This window comes from Camelina sativa, chromosome 9, assembly GCF_000633955.1.
Source record: "Camelina sativa cultivar DH55 chromosome 9, Cs, whole genome shotgun sequence".
NCBI classification, from domain to species: Eukaryota; Viridiplantae; Streptophyta; class Magnoliopsida; order Brassicales; family Brassicaceae; genus Camelina; species Camelina sativa.
The window spans coordinates 11,447,057-11,463,389 of NC_025693.1; the positions used below are offsets into that span (position 1 = coordinate 11,447,057).

Genomic DNA, 16,333 nt, shown 5'->3' on the forward strand with positions numbered 1-16,333 from the left:
AAGCTGGAGTTAGATAGCTATGTGAATTGACTGAGCAAGCAATGCTTCTCGGGTAAAGTTGCAAGAGTCAGNACAAGCTGGAGTTAGATAGCTATGTGAATTGACTGAGCAAGCAATGCTTTTGGGTAAAGTTGCAGGAGTCAGTTTTTTTTTTTCATTCTTTTCATTTGACATTACATAGTTTAAAGAACATACAAAACTTATTGGGTCTGTTTTTTTTGGTATCGCAGTACTACAGTCTTTAGTCACTCGCAGACTGTTGTGGCATGCGGAAACTGCCAGACAATTCTGTGCCAGCCTACAGGAGGAAAGGCGAAGCTCACTGAAGGATGCTCTTTCAGGAGAAAGGGAGAGCAATCCCCAAATCAAATCAAAAGCCTTGTTACTTTTTTTTGTTGTTGTTGTTATAAATGCTTGTTGGTGTTTGGGATTTTTATCTAGTTACTATTACTATTGATGTTTGGATTTTATAAAAAGTTTTGGATTTAAAAGATTGAGCAACCTTCTTTGGTTCTCTAGTAAAGGAATGATTTTGCAAAAATACTCTTAGGGTTGCTTTACTTAAATTAGTATTAATTATATGATTAATTAATTTGAGAGTAACTTAGGAGAGGTAATCCACTAATGATGTTCTTAGAGCCCATGAGCCCAATTAACATTGTTTTAGAATTAAGTTACGCTGCTATCAAAAAGATAACAAGGTTATGACTCGATCTCTTTTTCTCTCCCGTAAACAAACAGTCAAACACTAACCCGTAAACAAACCTAGAGAGAACTTCAGCCGCCATAGATCATGTTCATTGAACACGAGCTAGAAGATCCAGCATGACGAAGTCATTGCTCCTCTACCCATCACCACCGTCTCAAGTTATCCACAGATTCTGGTTACAGTCCTCAAAGCAGACCAGATCTAAACAATTTCCAGCAGAACCAAACCCAGAACCAAACCGCCACAGATCTCGACTCCACGACTTCAGGGATACATCGACACTGTAAATCGACCACAGATCTTGACTCTGCCGTGAAACCCTAGGCTCTTCTGACGATCACGACAAGAAAACCCAGTTTCCAAAGAAAATCGAAACACACACGAAAAACATTTTTTTGAAACCACATCGGATCTAATTATCCGTAGATATCCGTGTTTTTTTGACAGATATCCAAAACCCAAATATCCAGGTTAACCGAAACCAGAACCGGATAACAAACCTAATTATCCACCGGATTCGGAGGTGGATCCGGATACCCCTAAACCCCAGATATCTGGATCCGTCTCAAGCCTGACATTCACCCTTTTAAAATAATATTGTACTTGGTATAATAAAGAAAGAATTACTCAGATTTTAGAGAAAAATTGGTTTATTCCTTATATGTATACATTTTCTAAAAATTGCTCAGATATTTAGTGCATTGGATGTAATTACAATTAACACACTGAGTTTATTTTTTATTTTTAATTTTGAAAATATTAAAAAAATTACATATCAGCAAACGATTCCACATCATTATTGACAGTGAATGTCTAATTTATATTACTTCACGGCTGAGTTATAATACTTAAAGGAAAACGAAAGGTCTCGTAGATTCATATGACGGCTGAGTTATAATATTTGGTGGCTGACTTATAACAAAAAATAAACTGAAAGTGAACGTTTGATTTATATTACTTCATGGCTGAGTTATAATACTTTAGAGAAACCAAAGGTTTCATAGATTCATATGAGGGCTGAGTTAATATGTTTTGTGGCTGACTTATAATAAGAAATAAAAGTAAACAGCTGAATTTTATTATTTGACGGCTGAGTTATAATACTTAAGGGAATACGAAAGGTCTCTTAGATTCATATGACAGCTGAGTTATAATGTTTGGTGGCTTAATTATAACAAGAAATAAACTTATAGTAAACTTGTCATGCATTGTTTCTGCATCTATCTGCACAACTCGACACCCTCTATCATCGGTGTTAATTATATATTTGTGTTTCTTTACCCAATTACCGGAAACAATAATTACCAAAATTGGATCCATGAAAGAAAATGAAGAAGATTGAGGAAATTAATAAGAATGAGTGTAATTAAAAAGTGAAAACAAGGAGAAAAACCATGTAAATATTTCACTTTTTAACCAGTTGAAGAACAAGAGTCGAATGAACGACGTTTCGTATTTCCGGAGAAGATGATGACATGGATGATGCGTCCGAAGTAGCAAGTCAGCCACCAAACGAACATGTAAATCAGCCAAATTAAATCAGCCATCAAACAAGATTATAACTTAGCCGCAACATGAATACTATTACAGTAATTAAAAACAAAAAAATGGCTGCCAAATCCAGCCGCTTAATGTCATAACTCAATTGAAAATTTGTAACTCAGTCGTATCGTTTAATAAGCCAGCCGTAACTGAATGACATTCTAGTAATTAATCTTTTGCTACTACGTCAGCCGTAAAATGGTTGAGTTATCCGATAAGTCAGCTTATGACGGCTGAGTTATATTGGTTAACCATAAATCAGCCGTAACGACATCTCATAAGTCAGCCGTTGTTCATAACTCAGCCAGCCGGAAAAAGTTAATTTAGCCGTGTCGTAGTGATAACTCAGCCAAAATTTTGACAACTCATCCATTGGGTGAAAACTCAGCCATTTTCTCATAACTCAACCAGATTTCATTAAGTCAGCCATAACTCTTGGCTGGGTTATGCGCTAAGTCAGCCGTCCGCTCATAACTCAAATATTTTTTTCATAAATCATCCGAAACATACAATAACTCAGCCGTTATTACCTCTGTAACACGTTACGACTGAATTATTTAATACACGTCAGTGATTGCTGACGTGACGTCTGATGTGACAATGATATTTTTGTAGTTACGTTTTTTCCTGTAATATAAAACAAGGATATGCTGGATATTTTGAAAATACCCAAAACTAGATTAGGACCCGCGGTGTACCGCGGGGCAAAATTATTTATAATTAAAAAATTAAAATTAGAAATTGTATTTGTTGGTTAAATATATTATAAATATATAATAATTGTTAAATAAACCATAAAATACCGCAATATATTTTTTATATATAATATTTATTTAAATTTAATCAGATATGTCTATTTTCTTATACTGACAGTGTTAACAAAATAATAAAATGATATTTTACCCGTGTAACACTGAGTTACTCAATTTTTTAATTTATATAAATATCTATAAAATCTGTCCCGTTATATAACCCCGTCTCGAAATATTTTAACTCACACTGTATCATCTTAACTTTTAATATTTATTTTGTATCTACGGTATAATATTTATCATAAAAATTTTAAAATTTTTTCATATTTAAACTTTTAAAAATCTTTAAAATAAAGAACCGGAATAAACTAAATAAAAGTATTTAAAGTTTGAATGCCTAATAAATCAAGGGTCTACTCATTTTTATTCATAATCATTTTGGCAATTGAGAATATCATTAATGTTGTAGTTATTGCAATGTAATTTTTCGGAAATTTTGTCTACAAATTCATTTTCCAGAAATTTTGTCTAAATTATTAGCAAAAGAGTATATTTTCGAAGGTCATACGAAATTTTAGACATCGTTTTGTCTACAACCTAAATAAATGGAGACATTATATTATGAATTATCAAGAGACCCATAAAATATTAAGAGGTCCATATAAAATTGCTAGAGGTCTGATAGAATTAATTGCATTAATAGCATTAATTACAAAAGGTTTCCGTATTAGTATTTTTGAGCAAAAACTGCTGTAAAAATACTAGTATAGATATCAAGTAATAAAAAAAAAGTTTTGTATGGTTCCGATAATGTATGATATTTAAGTAAATCTCCCTATAATAAAACCAAACGGTTTATAAATAGGTTTCGGTTCGGTTTGACTTCATTTTAACAAAATATATTTTCCCGGTTGAGTGTTTGTTTTTTTCCGGTCCGGAGTGCGAAAAAAAAAAGAAAAGAATCATTGTTTCTTTCCTTTCTCTATAGTGAATCAGAGAAGACAGGTACACAGTTCTCTCACTCAATCGCTTTCTCCAAGACGTTAGTTTCAAGTTCAACAAACACACAAAGTCTGTGTATTCGTTCGTTCCCTTAAGATTCACTCAAATCTCGCAACACACAAACAAATCCTGACTCGTAACATCTCACCCAATCTCTTAATTTAAACATCCTCCCAAATGTTCTTCTGAATCTCAAAAGCGATGATGGTAGATCCCTTACCGAGACGTTTCCTCTCTTCCCACAAGTCTCTCGTCACTGTTTTTTGGATCGCAACTTTCGCTTCCTTATTCATCTGGCAATTCGGCGGCGTTTCGACCAATCTCTACAACGTCGGGACTGGTTTCTCCTTTTTCCGGTGGTCTTCAACAGCCGCCGCCGCCGCCGGGGGATTTCCCAAGCTCAGACCTGCAGCTTTCAATTTGACGGACTTCGGTGCGGTTGGTGATGGTGTCACAATCAACACTGAGGCCTTTGAGAGAGCTGTTTATAAGATCTCGAAGCTTTCCAAGAAAGGAGGTGGACAGCTTAATGTTCCTCCTGGTAGGTGGCTCACTGCGCCGTTTAATCTCACTAGTTACATGACGCTTTTCCTTCATCACGACGCTGAGATTCTTGCTCTCCAGGTTTGTTTTGTTTAAATGTGATCTGGGATGAGTTTTTAGGGACTATGAAGAGATCTTTTCTAAAGATTGGTTCAGTTGTTGCAGGCAAAGATGTGGTTTTTTTATTATGCGTAGTTTTTGTTACCCTGCCTGAAAGGGGTTTATGGAAAGATTAGTTTTTTTTTGTTTTTGTTTTGTGACTTCAACAATGAGACAAATTCTACCTTTGTTTGGATCTTTCTCGTTTTGGAATGGTTTATGACTATTGATTTTGGTTGGGCCTTCAAGTTGCAAGTTGAGTAGAGAGGTAGAGAGAGAGAGAGAGAGAGAGAGAGTAGCTTGAGGTTGCTTGTTTCCGTTGTTCTTGTTCAGCCTAGAGTCAACAATGTTATTGCGTGCTTTTTTCATTGATTTGCTTCACTATTGAAATTGGTCTTATAGATTCCAAGAAGCTTTAACTTGAGGCGGTTTTTGTTTTCTCTTGTTATATATATTAACATTGGTTTTCTTGTTAAACATATTTAGGATGAAAAGTATTGGCCTTTGCTTCCTCCTTTACCTTCATATGGCTATGGAAGGGAGCATCCTGGACCTCGTTATGGAAGTTTCATTCATGGACAGAATCTTAGAGATGTCGTTATCACAGGTCGGTCAGTTGATTTCTAAATTTTGCTTGTGGGGACTGTTTTCTCTCGTAATAACTGAGTTTAATTCAGTGATTTGTTAAAAATGTGCTTTCACTATCTTCGTTAAGCTTTTTAGGCAGTGGCTGAAATGAGGGCTTTCCCCGTATTTACAAATCTACTGTTTAAGCTCTAGTTGAATTGAGATTAAGAACTTCCAGGCAAAAGCAAAATCTAAAGTGGATAAATCTATAAGCTGGTTGAAAGTTGTTATGTCTCTCGTAGCTGGACTGGACTAGAGCTATAAGTGTAGTAGTCTTGGGACGAGAATTGACTAAGTTTTCATGTGTTAGATAATCAAAGCCTTCTTTCAGTTGACACATATTTACTCAACTTATGTGGCTAACAGTCTTACGAAGCCTGGAAGTTTATTCTGTGAACTGTATGATTGGTATAGCTAATTAATGATGGAAACAGGGAATAACGGTAGCATCAACGGGCAGGGGCAAACGTGGTGGAAGAAGTATCGCCAAAAGCTACTTAACCACACGAGAGGACCACTGGTACAGATTATGTGGTCAAGTGACATTGTTTTTGCCAACATCACTTTGCGTGATTCTCCATTTTGGACACTTCACCCATATGACTGCAAAAATGTCACCATCACAAATATGACCATTTTGGCACCCGTGTTTGAAGCCCCAAACACTGATGGTATTGATCCTGGTAAGTAATTTCCACTTTGCATTGGATGATGCAACTCAGATAATTATTAAGGGATTGGATTTCTGATCGCATGTGGTACCTATAATAACCAAACAGAAACATACAAGACGGGAAGATGAATTTGACTAGTAGTGATAACACTAGGCCTCTAAATTAGCGCAACTAATTTATGTAAATTTGAGAAATTTCACATGCTGAAGAGAGACACAGGTCCTTGGTAGTATATGAGTGTTGCTAATAAGCATCTGGTACCTTACACATAATCTTACTGATATAGATCAGAGTATGACCCTTGGGCTTTCTGGTGTACTACTTGGTATCAATAGACTAATATCTGCTTGTGTGCATCAGATTCGTGTGAGGACATGTTAATCGAGAACTCTTACATCAGTGTTGGGGATGACGGAATTGCAATAAAGAGTGGCTGGGACCAGTATGGAACTACCTACGGACGACCATCAAAGAACATACTCATCCGTAATCTCATCATCCGCTCCATGGTTAGGTAAGAGAGAATTTCTTTCCCCAGTCAATGTTGATCTAATGATTGACTTGTACCTAAAGCATCTGTGCAAAACAGCGCGGGTATATCTATCGGAAGTGAGATGTCTGGTGGTGTCTCGAATATCACTGTCGAGAACATTCTGATTTGGAGCTCCCGGCGTGGAGTTAGGATTAAAACCGCACCTGGACGAGGTGGGTATGTCCGGGATATAACATTCCGGAATGTCACATTGGATGAATTGAGAGTTGGCATTGTCATTAAAACGGACTACAACGAGCACCCAGATGGTGGATTCAATCCCCAAGCCTTCCCAGTACTCGAGAACATAAACTACACCGGGATTTACGGGCAGGGAGTGCGTGTACCAGTGCGTATCCAAGGTAGCAAAGAGATTCCGGTTAAAAATGTAACCTTCAGGGACATGTCAGTGGGGATAACGTACAAGAAAAATCACATATTCCAGTGTGCATACGTGGAGGGGCGTGTGATTGGCACAATTTTCCCGGCTCCGTGTGAGAACCTTGATCGGTATGATGAGCAGGAACGGTTGGTGAAGCAATCTGATTCCCGTAATGCAACAGATATAGACTACGAGATCTGACCAAAACAGAAATGGGTTTGGCCTCTGCAACAAATTTGTTTCATTGGAGTTTGTACATATACAGAGGTAATTTGGAACCGAAGCAGGTCATCACGGTCACAATCAGATTAAATTTTATTTGCTCTCACAAAGAAGAATTTTTGCATTGATCATCTTATGTATCTAGTGGGTTCTTCTCTCTCTAGCTTTGTTGTTATACACATAAAATGGGAAGGAGTGAAATTTGAGTATATTGCTATGGTGGCAAGCTGAGATATTGCTTTTGTTTTTGTGTAGACCGTTTGTCAAAAGTTTTTTCGATGACCTGACCCGTTTGGCAGGAACTCTAAAACCGTTTGGCAAATGGAACTTTGAAATCCGCATTTTTGGTGTTATTATTCAAGACCCGATGAGACCCTTGTTTTAGAAATCATACTTTCTCTTTTTTCTCTTTTTTCAATTTGTAATAGGTAAGATTAATATATTGATCCAAAAAAATTGATTAATATATGCGTCTTTTTTTTCAATATTGTATTTTAAAATTTAATTTAGTACTGTTAGATTGTTTTATTTAATTTATTTTTTCACCTTTGAATTATTTGGAATTCATATATTACTAGATTAAGATCCGCCCAATGTGCGGGTTTAGATTTTTAAATATAAAATTAAATTTAAAAGAAGATAAAGTAAATATTTTAGTAATCTATCTATAAAGATAAATAGATACACCGAGGTATCCAATGTGACATTTGGTGTAAAAGGTGCGACTCTGCGGTTGAGACTATTAATCATGTTTTCTTTGAATGTCCTCGCTTGTGTGAAGTTTCGGATGTATCTCTGACTCTGGTTTCGTCAGAGGGTTTTACATATGAGTCGGTGTAATCGAATTTGGATTTTTTTTTCTGAAAGGGTGCCTCTCAAAAGGGTGATCCTGATCAACTTCTTCAATTACCATGAATTTTATGGGCAATCTGGAAAGCCATAAACGAAAACGTTTTTCAAGGTTTAGAGATTGAGGCAAATGATATAATTGCTAAGGCTTTGGGCGATAAGTTAGCCTGGGAAAAGGCGCTCTCTTTTACGGTGGTCTTGTCAGCTCCATCTCCATCTTCGCATGTCCATGTTTTTCACCTCTTGTCTAAGACGGAGCCTCTCCCACTGCATTTGGAGTTAGAAGAGTTGTTGTAGGCCATGGAGCGGATACATGCTGTAGGAATCACTTGTCAACATTTTGAGACTGATTGTGCTGAGTTACTCACTATGGTGCATTCCAAGATTGCCCGTCTTTCTCTAACCTGCTCGATGAGTTTAACTCGCTGGAGTCCTTCCTACTATTCTTCATCTCCTGGATCCCGCGTGCAGCAAATACGAAGGCGGAGTATCTTGCATGTGTTTCGCGTTCTCTTATCTCTGAAGTTTCTTTAATAAACCCCTTCCCTCCAGCTTGAGCAACTAACTGGAAATTTCCTTTTAATTTATTGTTTGGTTGAAAAAATAAATAAATAGATACACTTTTAGTTAATGAAAATAGTTGTAGGTAAGTTCAAAGTTATTAAAATAAAATGAAATTTAATAAAGAATATATATTTAATTCTTTTCGTAAGTAAAAACAAGATAAACTTTTAGTTATAGAAAATAGTTGTTATTTTTTTTGCTATAATACACTAATGTATATCCATTTACAAATATACTATCTATATTAGCACTAAAATTGTATTTGTACGCACAAAAATATTTTACTTGTAAAATATACTCTTTAGTCTTTACTACAAACAACAAATTTTATTTATGAACACATTAAATAACCTATTATATATCTCTTTACTTTAATATTTTTATAGTTACAAAAACACATACGTTAATCTTACATACTCATATCTTATATATATTACAATAACAGTCTTTTTGAATAAATTATTTGATTGGTGAAAAAAATATGAGACGATTATAATTTCGAATTTTTATTTATTAGGTTTTCTTTTTTCTATTTTACTTTTATATAAAATCTTTTTATGGTAGGTTTTGAATTTTATTTTTATTTTTAAAATTTTTAATAAATTTAGAATTGACACGTGTCAACATCTGAATGATACAATTGACACATGTCACGATCTTGTTAATGAGTAATTTTGACATCAAGCTTTTTGCTATAATACACTAATGTATATCCATTTACAAATATACTATCTACATTACCACTAAAAATGTATTTGTACACACAAAAATATTTTACTTGTAAAATATGCTCTTTAGTCTTTACTACAAACAACAAATTTTATTTATGAACACATTAAATAACCTATTATATATCTCTTAACTTTAATATTTTTATAGTTACAAAAACACATACGTTAATCTTACATACTCATATCTTATATATATTACAATAACAGTCTTTTTGAATAAATTATTTGATTGGTGAAAAAAATATGAGACGACTATAATTTCGAATTTCTATTTATTAGGTTTTCTTTTCTCTATATATTTCTTATATATATATATTACAATAACAGTCTTTTTGAATAAATTATTTGATTGGTGAAAAAAATATGAGAAGATTATAATTTCGAATTTCTATTTATTAGGTTTTCTTTTCTCTATTTTACTTTTATATAAAATCTTTTTATGGTAAGTTTTGAATTTTTACATTTTTATTTTTAAAGTTTTTAATAAATTTAGAATTGACACGTTTCAACCTCTGAATGATACAATTGACATATGTCACGATCTTGTTAATTAGTAATTTTGACATCAAACTTTATATAATAAGATCGCGCTTATAATTTTCTATTATTTTTCTATTTATGTCAAATTATTATTATTTTTTTTTTTTCAACCTTTATTGGTTGGTCATAGACCCTTCTTTTGCAACCATAATTGTTATCATTCATTCAATCCCAAAGCCAGATAAATAGTAAAAGCTCATCAACCTAATTGTTAGATAAAATAGGCTAATCAAACAAAAGCTTACAACAAACATAGATAGATAGATTGAAAAAACATAAATTGTTGTGAGTTTGGAGACTGTGACACCATGGTTTGCGGATAGGTTTAAAAGAATTGATTTGGCCACCTATATCACCAAAGTGCACTTATCGTTAAGATCAAGGATCCTGAGAGAACTCCAAGTTATGTGTGTTTGAGCTGGAGTAGTTTCAACATGGGTGACCTTTCGGGAAGTGATTGTCGGAACTGTGCGACAAAATATAAAAAATATCATATGGTGATTTATCGGAGTAAGTATTTAAAGCCTCCCGCACGTAATAAACCGGTCGTCGGATATGGGTGGGCTAGAAGTAGACGTGGGGTCCACTGAGGAAGGTGGGCCCATGGACTGGGAGTAGACTTGGGGTTCACTAAGAAAGGTGGCAGTCGGGGCGTTTCAAAGACAAATGCTACATCATGGTGTGTCAAAGACACTTCCACCAATACATTAGAAAATTTAACATTAGTTACTATCAAAAGATTTTTTGACGTTAGAAAATGGTCTTTAGTTTCATTGGTTGTCGGAGCAACCAATTTTGAGATAACTAAAAGATGTGAACATGTTCTCTCTACACATGAGGAGGGCAGAGCCGAAGTTCTCTCTATGTTGGAGGAGGTTGGAAGCAAGGTTATCTTATCAAGGGAGGAAGGTGGAGGAGGTTGGACGCAAGGTTATCTTACCAATGGAGGAAGGTGGAGCCAAGGTTCTCTCCATGGTAGAGGAGGTTGGACGCAAGGTTCTCTCCATAAGGGAGGAGGGCGGAGCCGAGGTTCTTTCCATGGTTGGTCATACACTATTGTGATGTTACATCATTCATTAGTATACTAGGTAATATATTTTTTATTCAAAATGTTTGTTGAGCTAATAATTTTAGTAATAAAAAAAAACTATGCAAAAGTGAAAGTAAAAAAAAACATATAATAGTTGGCTCAATGTGTTCATACAAATATTTTCTAGATGGTGGTAAAGAATATATTTGTAACATACAATATATTTAGGTGTAAAAAATACGCTTTTAATGGTAACGTACATACGAGATTTGTAAATGAATATAAATCAGTATATTATAGTAAAAATATAACTTATAAATAACGTTATTTATAAAACTTTAAACCTGCACATCGGGCAAATCCTTATCTAGTAAAATATAAAACTATAATATTATCTTTAATATTACAGTAAACACATAAAAACATAATTAAAAAATTTTATGATTTTAATTAAAAGTTTGTACATTAGTTATTGTAAAACATCATAAACTCTTAATTTCAATGTCTAAATAACAAAAAAGTATATATTTGATTTATATTTGGCTTCAAAAATAATTGGTATATACAAAATTAAGTGGGAAGTAATCGGATCGGACGGATTATAGTCAAATTAGATGGTATAATCAGATAATCGATGCTAGGTGTGGACAGAGCCGGCGCAAAAGCCAAGCCTAGAAGCATGAGCTTGTGGCCTTTTTTTTGCCTGTATTTTAAATATAACTTTCGGCCTTATTTTCCAAGAAAATGTGTTAAGTCTAGTGCTATTTGACTTGATTTTGCATGGCGTAATCGGTTCTAGATGGAAATTTTTAAAATAGGGATGAGACACAAAAAATTACGTTCTGTTCTTCGCCGCCAATTCCATTCATTCTCTTGTTTCTCTCATCTATCTGTTAAAAGTGTAATATTACACCAACACAACACTTAAATGTTTTTTACTTACAATTAATTACACACAAAATGAGCCCATCTAGATATTGGGCCTTACAAAACCGAGGAAGGCCTAGAGGCCTTTTTGTCTTGTTCTACGACTTGTCTTCTTTTTCTACAACTACTCTTCTTCTCTCTTGATGCAAAAAGCAAAACCCTTGGCTCTTCAACCTCTTCCCCTCACTCTGCTTCTTGCTTTCGCTTTTGCAACTTAAATTAATCAAAGGATCAATTTCCAACACTCTCAACCCCTGAACCATTGCACAAGTCTTGGATTTGGATTCGGATCCAAATATGGATCGGATGAAGCTTTCGTTCCCGCCGGAAAGTCCACCACTTTCAGTCATCGTTGCTCTCTCTATCTCAGCCTCTCCTGTAACTGTTGATTCCTCCGCAGCCAACGTCGCTTCTTTTGTCTTCTCCGACGGGTACTTTTTCCTTTCTTTTTCTCCGTCTGATTTTACTTTTTTTTTTGTTTTTTTTCTTTCGCTGAAAGTTCTTCGGATTCTTTGATTTTTAGGAGGAAATTGAGTGGAACCACTGTTCTTCTTCCATTTGTTGGTCGAACAGCTAACAAGCTTCTTGATTTCTATGGCCACGATGCTTTTGATTCTTCCCAGGTCTCTTGATTCTTCCTGATTTCTATGATCAACTTCTCTCTTAGCGATGAGCAAGGGATGCATAATCGATCTCCTTTAAACAAGTAGCTTTCTCGAATATGATAATCTGCAGAAGGATGCTTCTCGTTGCATTTGGCCCATAGTTCTTTGAATTTAACATCATTTTTATACAACTCCTTCATAAACTCAAATCCCACAATCTCTTGTGTTAAAGTAGTTAGTAGTGACGCCCTTCTACTCAAAGCATCAACCACCTTATTAAGCGCACCTGACTTATGCTGGATTATAAAAGGAAATTTCTGCAGGAAGCTAACCCAACGAGCATGCATTTTGTTAATCACCTTTTGGCTGTGAAGAAACTTCAAAGCTTGGTGGTCAGTGAAAAAAATGAACTCTCTCTGAATCAAATAATGCTCCCATTGCCTTAGGGCTCTAAATACTGCATAGAACTTTTGATCATAGGTGCTCCACTTCTGTCGAGCTTCACTCAATTTCTCGCTGAAGAAAGCCACTGGTCGTTTTTGTTGAGACAAGACAGCACCTATTCCCACTCCACTAGCATCACATTCAACTTGGAACATTTTATCAAAATCAGGCAATGCTAGAACTAGTGCAGTAGCTTTCCCTTGATTAAATCAAAACTTTTTTCTTGCTCAAAACCCCATTGAAACTCTCCTTTCTTCAAACACTCAGTAATACGAGAAGTAATAGTAACGAAATCTCTTATAAATCTCCTTTAGAAGGTAGCAAGACCATGAAAGCTGCGCACATCACTGACTGATTTTGGGACAGGCCAATCCCTAATAGCTTTCACTTTATCTTCGTCAACATGAATCCCTTCTTCTCCAACAACAAAACCTAAGAAGAACAACTTATTGGTGCTGAATGTACATTTTTTTAGATTAATGTATAACTTATTCTCTTCTAACACCTGAAACACCTGTCTCACATGCTCCAAATGATCTTCGTTTGTTTTACTGTAGATAAAAATATCATCAAAATAAACACCACAAAAGAACCTGTAAACGGACAAAGAATTTGATTCATTAGCCGCATGAAGGTACTAGGGGCGTTTGACAGCCTAAATGGCATCACCAGCCACTCATACAATCCATCTTTGCTTTTAAAAGCTGTTTTCCATTCATCTCCAGGCCTAATTCGTATCTGATGGTATCCACTGCGAAGATCTATCTTAGAAAAGACCTTAGAACCAGTTAACTTGTCAAGCATGTCGTCCAATCTAAGAATAGGGAAACGATACTTGATAGTTATCTTGTTGATAGCTCTGCTATCTACACACATCGGCCATTGATTTCCTTTCTTAGGGGCAAGAAGGACTGGCACTGCACAAGGACTCATGCTCTCACGAATGACTCTTTCCTTAACAAATCTTCAATTTGTTCCCTTAAAATCTCATTTTCTTTAGGACACATATGGTAATGGGGAAGGTTTGGTAAGCTTGATCCTAGAATAAGGTCAATCTGATGTTGGATGTTGCGCATAGGAGGTAGTTCTTGTGGTAACTCATCTTCAATCAACTCCTTAAAGTCCTGTAGAATCTCTAGTATTTCTCTTGGAGTTGTTACTTCTTCTGTTACAACACTCATCAGACCTTTAATCACCACCGGACAGATACATTCAGATTCTTTTATTGCTTCACCTAGCTCTCTTTTACTATCTGTCAATACCAAGAAGTTAGAATTTTTCCTCCCTGGATTCTGATCAAGGTGTGAAATAGGAGCCATAGCAGTCTTGTGCCCATTCCATGAAAACATTAACACGTTATCTCTTCCTCGATATGTAACGTCATTATTGTACTGCCAAAGGCGACCAAGTATGATATGACAAACATCCATGTCAAGAACATCACACTATACCTCTTATTTGTAATGTTTTCCAATGGAGATCGGAACCTTACAAGATAGTGTTACTCGATATCGAGAGCCTTTACTCACCCATCCTAAAGCATATGGCTTCTCAAGTGGCGTTGTGGGTAACTTCAGATATTCAACCAGTTTATGAGAAACTAGGTTTTCTGTGCTACCATTATCCACTATCAAGTTGCAGACTTTGTCGTTAATTGAACACCTTGTTATGAACAAATTTTTTCGCTGTCCTTCTTCCTTAGATGATAACAAGACCCTTTCAAGTACAATGTTTATCATCTCATTCGACTCTTCTTCAGCAAATTAAACACCTGCATATTCATCCTCTTCTTCATGCTCTTCTTCCTCCTCTAGCAAAGTTGTAGTTCTCCTACTCGGACAAACATTTGATTTGTGACCTTGTCCTTGACAGCGGAAACACTTGTCGATGGATAGTCTCGCATATGTGTTACTTTGCTTTTGGATTGGTGCTTTATTCTGCTGAGCATTATTAGAACCATTGTTAGAACTTCCAGCTCCTTTGTTGCCAGTGTTTGGATCCCTGTTAGCTTTTTTTGTTGCCAGTGTTTGGATCCTTGTCTTTCTCTCCAATGGGTTTGAAACTGTTCTGAACTGAGGGCTTCTTGAAGGTTGAGAACCCCCAAGATGATTTCTCCATCAATTCTGCTTTCAAAGCTAGACTCGAGGCTTCTTGTACCGTCCATATAGTCTGTAACCCTATCTTTCCTTGAATAGAGCCCTTTAAACCACCGATGTATCTAGCCACTTTCTGATTCTCTGTTTCATTCAAGTCATTACGTTCAGAGAAACGTAAGAATTCAGCCGTGTAGTCCGTCACTGTTCTGTTTCCTTGAACACAATCAATGTACATCTTGTAGAGAATCTGTTCGTAATTTTCTGGTAAGAAACGCTCCATTATCAGTTGTTTCATTCGACGCCAAGTTATAAATGGACCCTTCCTTTGTCTTTGTCTTTGGAGGACTAGTTTATAACATCAGTCTTCTTCAATCTGATTGCCACCATCTTGACCTGTTTATTCTCCAGGACACCCATAACATCGAAGAATCGATCAACATCAATTTGCCAGTCCAGAAATTCCTCTACTCCCATAGTCCCATAGAACAATGGAATATCTGCTTTCATTCGGTAATCATGATTGTTTTGATTCCCTTGTTCTTCATCTTCTTCTTCCGATTCCTCCTCCGAGCTGGAATTTTCAACAACAACACGATTGTGCCTGCCTTCTTGTCGATTGTTTCCACCATGCTGTTGGTTGTTTCCACCTTGCTGGACCCGGGCGGGTTCCTTAACGACCGGATTGTTTCCACCCTGTTGATTTGGATTTGGTCCCCTTCCTTCTCCTCCCCCTTGCGTCGCGTTAGCAATAGTTGGGGTAAAGCCGCAACTTGGTTAGTCAACGCTGTTAGCAGAGCTCCTAAAGCCTCAATATCTGCTTTGGTTGGTGTTTGATCACCCATGGCTTAATCAAGCTTCGAAAAGAGTAGGAGAAACCTGTTCTGCTACCACTTGACGCAGTTGGAAACTCTAGGATTAGCAAGCATTAAACCTAGTTAGAAATCAAGTTCTCAAGCGTGAACTTGACTGATAGAAATTCTGGAAATCCACCAGATTAGAAAGAAAACTCTCTCTGCTTTTTATTAATTAGAATCAAAACTGTTTTGCCAATAACCTAGACTCTCTCTATATATAGAGAAGAAACCCAAAACACATAATAGAAAACTCTAAACAGAAATAGAAAACTAACATAAGTAATTATATCAAAAGAAAAGTTAAATTCACTAAATTGCTCCTACGTCACATTGACACTTGGTGATTCGAATATGAGGAATCTGAAATGTGGAGATGTGATTCAGCTTGAGAGGAAAGGCTATTTCAGATGTGATGTGCCTTTTGTCAAATCGTCTAAGCCCATTGTCATGTTCTCTATTCCAGATGGTAGAGCGGCTAAGTGATGAATGAACATGGCACAGAAGAAAAAACTCTATTTTTGATTTTCCCATTTTGTTGAGAAATTTGCTCGTTAGGTTCAAGACAATGAAAAATAGAGCTTTTATCAGTTCTTTGCTTATTTTTTTTTT

The 16,333-nt window shown here is 35.8% G+C and overlaps 1 protein-coding gene across 1 annotated transcript; it reads left to right on the forward strand.

Moving 5' to 3' along the window:
- On the forward strand, positions 3,983-7,437 carry LOC104710840 (probable polygalacturonase). The gene is made up of 5 exons (XM_010427499.2): positions 3,983-4,629; positions 5,134-5,254; positions 5,709-5,957; positions 6,309-6,462; positions 6,538-7,437. The coding sequence occupies exons 1-5, from the start codon at positions 4,207-4,209 to the stop codon at positions 7,061-7,063; spliced, it is 1,473 nt and encodes a 490-aa protein (XP_010425801.1). The 5' UTR covers positions 3,983-4,206; the 3' UTR covers positions 7,064-7,437.